Genomic DNA, 8,247 nt, shown 5'->3' on the forward strand with positions numbered 1-8,247 from the left:
CTCTTGCTGCCTTTGTCCTTCTAGGCATGGGTTTAGAAGGTGCTGTTGAAGGAGTGTTTACAAAGTGCTGATGTGAATCTTGTAAATGGTATACCTCTTCCACTATGTATCAGCAGTGGAGGGTGTGAATGTCTAGGTGATACATCGAGTGCCAATCAATTGGATTGTTTGTCCCAGATGAAATCTCAATATACCTGTTGATGTTATCAGGCCAAGGTAAATAAACATTTGCAGATGCTTTGGAAATATTCTGTTCCTGTGCCTTACTGGTGAATGTGTTGAATGGAATCCACATGGTAGAGTTGTGTTCCCTGTCACCCCAGAGTTTATATGTTGGGAGAATAGTCTCAAATTCCAACCTTCCAAATCCCAAGAAATATTCCATTGCTCTAACTTGTCAAAGTAAGGGAAATATGTGCTATGTTACTGCACTTGTGGAGTCAACATTCCAAAATATCCTGCACTCTCATGATTCTGTGTCACTCACATTATAAGTGATGCTGAAATTGCCATTCGAGAGTTACTACTGCTGACTGCGATGTTCAAACAGGCTCAGAAAATGTTAAAGTTGTAAATAGCTCAGCAGAAATCAGGCCATTTTCAAAATATCCATTCTTCATTCCCCCAAAATAATACAATTGTTATCCACAGAGTGTTCTGTGCTCTGTTCAATAAACAAAAATACACCATCACCTTCAAACAAGCGGAATTATCCAGAGATGGGTGCAAACAGGTTTTAGAGGACACAGACTGGGAGGGATATAAGCACAAATATTATGACTATTTGAAATACGAAAGACAATTTGTAACATGTGACACACTTAGTGAAATAATTGTAATTTAATTTTAATCTTTATTATATTGTAAGCACTGATTGCCACTAGTATAATCAAATTGTTATGAAGACATTAAACAGTGGCATACATCCAAAAAAACAGTATGATTATGTGGTTTATGTGTACAACTGAAATAGTGTTTCTTCTTCCCTCTGGGCCAATCTGTAATTAAACAAAGTCCAATAAAAAAAATAATTGAATGGAGTAGTACCACATCAGGAGGAAACTAGAAAATAACTTCAAATAGAATGGCAAACTTCACAGATTCCATTTTTCCTGCTAATTTTCAATCAGACACAATCCTCACAATTGAGACCCACTCGTGCTTGAATCAACACACAGTTGACAAACCATCAGTAAGTAACAACATCCCATTTTTATTTAAAGAAAAGCAGTTTTTTTTTAATTCCAACTGCCAATTATCCCTTTGGTGATGCTTCTGTCAGTTGGCAGCACTCTCACCTCCGGGTCACCCGGTTATGGGTTCATGTCCCATTCCTGCGCTTGAGCAGAAAAGTCAAGGCTGACATTCCATTGTAATTGCTGATGAAATAGTGCTCTTTTTAAAACTTAAAAATTTTTTTTTAGAGTACCCAATTATTTTTTCCAATTAAGGGGCAATTTAGCGTGGCCAATCCACCTACCCAGGGCCGGCTCAAGATACCGGCAAATCGGGCAGTCGCCCGGGGCGCCATGTGCTAGGGGCGCCGCGTAAAAGACTCGGGTCCCGTGCATGCGCAGTTGGGCCGGTGCCAACCAGCGCATGCGCGGTGGCCGCCCTCCCTCAGGCCGCCCCGCACAAACATGGCGGATGGATCCAGGCTCGCCGGTGGTCACTCCGCCCCCCCCCCCCCCCCCCCCCCCCCGGGCCCGCGCCCCCCCCCCCCCCCCCCCACCGAAGGGCGCCGAAGTTCAGCTTGCCCGGGGCGCCAGCAACCCTAGGGCCGGTGCTGCACCTACCCTGCACATCTTTTGGGTTGTGAGGGTGAAACCCACGCAGACACGGGGAGAATGTGCAAACTCCAGCTCTTTTTAAAACTTATTATTTCATTGGTTGTAGGCATTGGTGGCTCGGCCAGCATTTATTGCCCAGCCTTTCGTGCCCTTGAGAAAGTGGTAGTGAGCAGCCTTCTTCAACCACTGGAGTCAATATATCCACAATGCCATTAAAAACGAAGCTCTAGGATTTTGGCCTGGTGACAGTGAAGGAACAGCAATACAGTTCAATGTCAGGTTTCTGTGGGACTTGCAGGTGCTGTCTTTCAGAGGAGAAGTAAAGTTGAGACTCTCATAGGTGGATGTAAAAGATCCTGTGGCATTATCTCAAAGAAATGCAGAGGGGTTCTTTCTAGTTAATATTTATTATTTAAAATTTTTTTTAGTGTACCCAATCATTTTTCCAATTAAGAGGCAATTTAGTGTGGCCAATCCACCTACCTTTCACACCTTTGAATTATGGGTTGTGGGGGGGGAAACCCACGCAAACATGGGGAGAATGTGCAAACTCCACACGGACAGTGACCCAGAGCCGGGATCGAACCTGGGACCTCAGCACCGTGAGACCGCAGTGCTAACCCACTGCGCCACTGTGCTGCCCTGTTTCTAGTTAATATTCATCTCTCATTCTACATCGCCAGAACAATTTATCTGGTCATTGTCACATGACTATTTATGGGAGCTTGCTGTGCACAAATTGCTGTTTCTGACATTAGACCAGTGGTTGCATGTCAAAAATACGTCATTGTGAAGAGTTTTGGGATGTCCTGAGGTGAAGTTGCTACATAAGGCAAGATTTATTTTTTTCTCGAATCATGAAGCTTTGGCTATAATTGCTGGGGCACAACCTAACCGGTGAGATCATCCTCTGCAAATTTACAAGAAATTGCCAAATTTCCCACCCATCTCTTAGATATTTGTTTCTAAATGACCTCCATATGTGTTTATGTCCCCATATTTTGCCACTGGGAAGAGCTTAACTTGATAGACTAGTTTAAACAACACTTCATCTTATCAACCAAAGATCGTCAATCAGGTTCAGATTTTGGTAATGCAACGTGAAGCACCTTGGAATGATTTTCTGCCTAAAGGATGCTACCTAAATGCAAGTTGATTTTGTTCTGGTCCAGACTACCCAAAGCAACACGACAGAAAATAAGCTAAATATCTTCTCTCTGTGGGGCTAAATATCCAAGATTGTGTATGTCAGCGAATTTGCAGTGTTCATATCACATTTCACCCATCGCTTCTCAGAACTACTGCCCTCTTCTCCCCACCCCCTACCTCATCTCGTCAGCCCCACTCCTTTGGGAGCAAACAATTCAAGAGAAAACTGAGTGAATGCAAGCTGAAGGCTGAGTGATCCCAAGCTCCTACAAACAACTCTTGGAAATATTCTGCAAGCAAACCTATTCTTGAACAAACTTATAGTCTCTTCTGCGTTGACAGCAACAGAAGTTTTTAATTACAAAGCATCGCATTCTGCAAAACTCCATGCAATATTCTTTCAGTCAATAAATTGTTAATCAATTGTATCACATGTTTATTTCATTCATTTTTCTCTGTTAGGTGTCATAAGAAAAGAGGATAGCCGGACAGTAAGCAGAAAGATTGAGAAGGACAAACAACTCATTTATTTGGCCTTTTGTGTTTGCTGGAAGCACAGAAAGACTTCAAAACAAAGTAAAAATGAGCAAGTCAGAGATCTCCTAAAGCCTAGCCTATTCTCATTTAATAAATGATGGTTAATTCTACACCTAAAACTCCACTTTATAATAATAATCGTTATTCGTGTCACAGTAGGCTTACATTAACACTGCAATGAAATTACTGTGAAAATTCCCCAGCTGAAACATTTGTAACTGTTCCTGTACAATTCTGCTCACAGCCTCAATGAGGACTGATAGCTAAAACTGCAATTCACAAATGTATGAAAGGATGGTCTCTGTCGTCATTCTATACTTCAGGTATACAATTTACATTAATGTTACATTTGAACTAGACCTTCTGACCATGTGGTGTTTGCCACTACACTCGTAAGTCATGTCACCACCAGTGGGCACCACAAGGCAGAAACTATCAGAGCAGTCATGACACTGACATCTTGGTTCAGTTTGACTTCATGCTTCTTTTTTTGTCTTTTGGATCAGAAGTTCTCAGGCAGCAGTAAAATATGGTGTGACATGCTGCTGGTGGGATTGGAGTTTTAACTGTTGCTCAATAGGTTGCACTCGCACAATCTGGGCTGGTTTAGCACACTGGGCTAAATCGCTGGCTTTTAAAGCAGACCAAGGCAGGCCAGCAGCAAAGTTCACTTCCCGTACCAGCCTCCTGAACAGGTGCCAGAATGTGGTGACTAAGGACTTTTCACAGTAACTTCATTGAAGCCTACTTGTGACAATAAGCAATTTTCATTTCATTTCATTTCACCTGACAGGTAAAACGTTGTGGATTCAAGTGTCACTCCAGGGACTTGAGCACAAATTCTAGGCTGACACTCGTTTTCTTTGGCTGCCCCTCAAGGTTGAAGATGACTTGCTTCCACTCCGGGGGATGGCTGAATAGATCAATCCTGGAACTGCAGTGGTGGCATGGTGACGCAGAGATTAGTGCAGTTGCCTACGCGCGGAGGACCTTGGTTTGATCCCAACCCCGGGTCACTGTCTGTGTGGAGTTTGCACATTATCCCCATGTCTGCGTGAGTTTCACCCCCACGACCCAAAGGTGTGCAGGTTAGGTGGATTGGCCCTTAATTGGAAAAATAAATCCTGGAACTGCAGACTTTGCCACAGGTGGGGGAGGTGGTGATCGATGAGGCAGGTGGGTGGGACACTTTGGATTCTGTACCCTATTTCCAATGCTTACGCTTGGCAAGGTTGTCCATAAGGGTCCTGATGTTCCAGGTCCCAATGTTCAATCGGGTGGATAGGTTGAGGTTGGGTTGAGTGATGCCTGTGCATGGATTCTTTTAATGTGGGGTGGCCGTTGCACACAAACCACCAGATGGTTCCAACAGAGCGAAGTCTTGGGCCCAATGGCAGGGCAACCAGTCTCTGCTGTAGGACAGTCACATTCCTGTCTGTCAGCGACATCATGTTTGAAGTGCAATATCCCTCTCTGGGCACAGCCGACTGTGGTGATCTCCGATACTCTTTTCTGCTCCCTTGCGCTCCCTCTCCTCTCGCTGCTCCTTCTGGGACTTTTGAAGGTGCTGTTTGCCCCCATCCAGGTCGGGACCTCAGTGCTCCCTCACCCCCTTTGCCCGCCCAACCCAACCTCATCCCACCCACCCAAAAGGGTGCTGCACTTCCAGGGGTGTGTCATCTTTCAGTTGAGATGTGAAACGAATGTGCTATCCACCCTGGATAAAAGCAAATTACAGCAGATGTTGAAATCTGAAACCAAAAGAGAAAATGCTGGAAAATCTCAGCAGGCCTGGCAGCATCTGTATGGAGAAAAAAGATCTAACGTTTCGAGTCTAGACGGCCCTTTGTCCAAAGGGTGCTATCAACCCTTGCTGGTGGATCAAATAATTCTCTGGAACACTATTTTGCAGATGATCAGATGAATTTTCTAAAATGTCCTGGGATCAATACTCTGCCCTCAAACAACATCATAAAAAAGATCATCTGGTCATCACCGTGTTGTTGTTAGTGGAGTCTTGCTGTGAGCCAACAGGGTGCCGTGTTTGCTACATTGCGACAATGAGTGCAGTCGAAGAGTACTTCATTGGGATGTCCCAGTATGGTGGAAGGTGCTGCATAAATGTAAGAGTTTATTTGAATTGTGTGTAACACTGATTGGCCCTCTCAGATTCAGGGGGCAGTCTTGGTGACATTCGAGGGTGCCTAGTCCCACCTTTCCTTTCACCTTTGATCCAATTGAAATGGTCAGGGCCCAGTGTTATTTATTGTTGTTATTTTTTGGCCGTATATTTTACACAAATGACCCATTCATTGATTCAGTCCGGATGAGTCCGCCAATGTGGAGCGTTCAGTTAGCGAGCTCTGATTGGGTGGATGTGGGAGTGATGTCATTGAACCAGGGCGAAGCCACGCCTCTGTGCTGTGAGTGGTGGACACGGGGCGTTGTGATTGGCTGTGGAAATGTCAATCAGTGAAATTGTATCCATCCCGCGCGGCCGCGATGTGGAGACAGAAATTGACGCAGAAATTGATGAGGGGATGAGCTGCGAGCAGCTGAACTGAGGTTTCGCTGCTGCAATAAAGGGGATTTTATACAGAACATTTATTATTTTTAAAAGTTGCAGGATTTTGTTCTCCCCTTTACAACAAAAAATGGTGCAACAGACAAAGAGTTCGGAAAGTAAAACCAGCAGCAAGAGCTGTAGGGAGGCGGCAGATAGCGGCATCAGTGATATGAGCGCAGCTTCCAGCCCCAATCCAGGCTTCTCCGCTCATTGTGGGGAAGCTCCCTGGACCAGTGCCTCTGTCAAAGCCGAGGAGGAGGCGAGCTGCAACCCAGACTGGTGCAAAACCCCCACCGGCCACATCAAAAGGCCCATGAACGCTTTCATGGTCTGGTCGCAGATCGAGAGGAAAAAGATCATGGAGCAAGTCCCCGATATGCACAACGCCGAGATTTCCAAGCGCCTGGGGAAGAAGTGGAAAATGCTGAAGGACAATGAAAAGACCCCGTTCATCAGAGAGGCGGAGCGCCTGAGGCTGAAGCATATGGCAGATTATCCCGATTACAAATACAGACCCAGAAAGAAAATCAGGTCGGAGTCCGGAGCAGGAGCCGAGGAGAAAAGCTGCAGAAAGGAGGTGAAATCTTTCAAGAAGCACAGCCGACCTCAGAAGGCGAAACTGCACCTGGAGAGGTCCAAGGCGAAGAAAGCGAAGATAGTGAGAGTGGCGGAGTGTGCGGACTCGCAGTCCGAGTCGGAGCCGGAGCCAGAGCCAGCCAGTCCTTACAATCCGGATTGCAATGACAGTGACGGCTCCTGCACGGATGTCTCGGGTTATTCCAGCAAGGACACCAGGCTGCCTTCCCCCGACCCTAAACGAAGCGCCCAGCTGACGGCCGCTGTCTCCATGTCCACCCGCTCGATCCCGGGGAGACCCCCGGAGGAATCTGACCATGAACTCTTACTTTTCGACTTGAGTTTGAATGTGGCGGCCGGCGCTGAGCTACTGGAGCTGAGCGCGGCCGGAGCGGGGAACCTATCACTGGACAAGGACATTGACCCACTGACCAGCGGCTCCAGCCCCGTCTCCCACTTCGAATTCCCAGATTACGGCACCCCGGAGGTGCGGAAAATGATCTCAGGAGACTGGCTGGAGATTGAATCCAACATTTCCTATTAGAAATAGCGGTTCCCGGGGAAATGCATCTCCTCCGAGGGATATTTTAGATTACAAAGGATGGACCGACTCGAATATATTGGATGCAAATCTTATCTTGGGGGAAGCGAGGCTCCCTCCTCTTATAATCAACCTTTCCTCTGGCAAGTGGGAGTTGATCTTATCAGGGTGCTTTAGAGAAACGGCATTACTGGTTGTCACTGATGATGACGAGCACAATTAGTCAATGGAAGTGAAGAATTTCCTAATTTTAGTGATTGATGAAAAGGGAGCAGAGAATATTATTGAATGTGACTGGTGGGTGGGTGGGGGAGTTAAACAAAATCCCAATTTAGAATCTGAAGGGGCTGGGGCGAAATAATAAATCGGTCAATAAAAAGGTTTATAAGGAACTGAAGGAATAGGTGACCCCAGAAATGTTTATCCTCGTTGGGCTGAAAAAAAATAAGTTTAGGATAACAAGGTTACAGCTGTAGTATCATGTGGTTTGTGCAGTGATTATGGAAAAGAGCGATAATAACTCATTGTGGTTCTAGTTTTACGAGTTAGTGTCATGTTGCTGGTTTTAGACCGTTTACGCTACACAAGTAGATTCATTTGGGGGCGCGCCGCCCTCGATCCAGATCAAATGTGAATTTACAAATGGGGGGGGGGGGGGGGGGGTTGAAGGGCTTTTATAGTGTTGGCCTTGCCGTTAGCCTGTTTAGAAAGCAACTAATAAAGTATTGATGATAAACTGATTTTTTTGTTATGTATTGAGACGAGCTGGTTACAAAACGAAAATGTGCAGGACTGATATATCTTGTTTAAAATGTGTCTAAATGGTTTGCGGATTTACATGAGCTGGGTTGTAAGGATATTACAATATGGATACAATTAATGTGGAACGTTTAGTGAATACCTAGATGAAGTTGAGGAAGAAATAGAGTTTTATTGTGCCAATTTATTACAGTGTATCTATTATGACAGGGATGATTCTGAAGAAACTAAACTATCACGCTGTGGTCTATCAGTACCTCAATAAATCTTCGTGGCATTCTGAAGTCGAAGAATTGTGATTGCTAGGAGTTGATTGACACACAACGTAG

General features: G+C 45.3%; 1 protein-coding gene across 1 annotated transcript; it reads left to right on the plus strand.

Moving 5' to 3' along the window:
- Positions 1–6,022: 6,022 nt before the first annotated feature.
- Positions 6,023–7,804, plus strand: LOC119964817 (transcription factor SOX-11-like). The gene has a single exon (XM_038794847.1). The coding sequence runs from the start codon at positions 6,131–6,133 to the stop codon at positions 7,160–7,162; it is 1,032 nt and encodes a 343-aa protein (XP_038650775.1). The 5' UTR covers positions 6,023–6,130; the 3' UTR covers positions 7,163–7,804.
- The last annotated feature ends 443 nt before the right edge of the window (positions 7,805–8,247 follow it).

Source organism: Scyliorhinus canicula, chromosome 1 (genome assembly GCF_902713615.1).
Source record: "Scyliorhinus canicula chromosome 1, sScyCan1.1, whole genome shotgun sequence".
Lineage (NCBI taxonomy): Eukaryota > Metazoa > Chordata > Chondrichthyes > Carcharhiniformes > Scyliorhinidae > Scyliorhinus > Scyliorhinus canicula.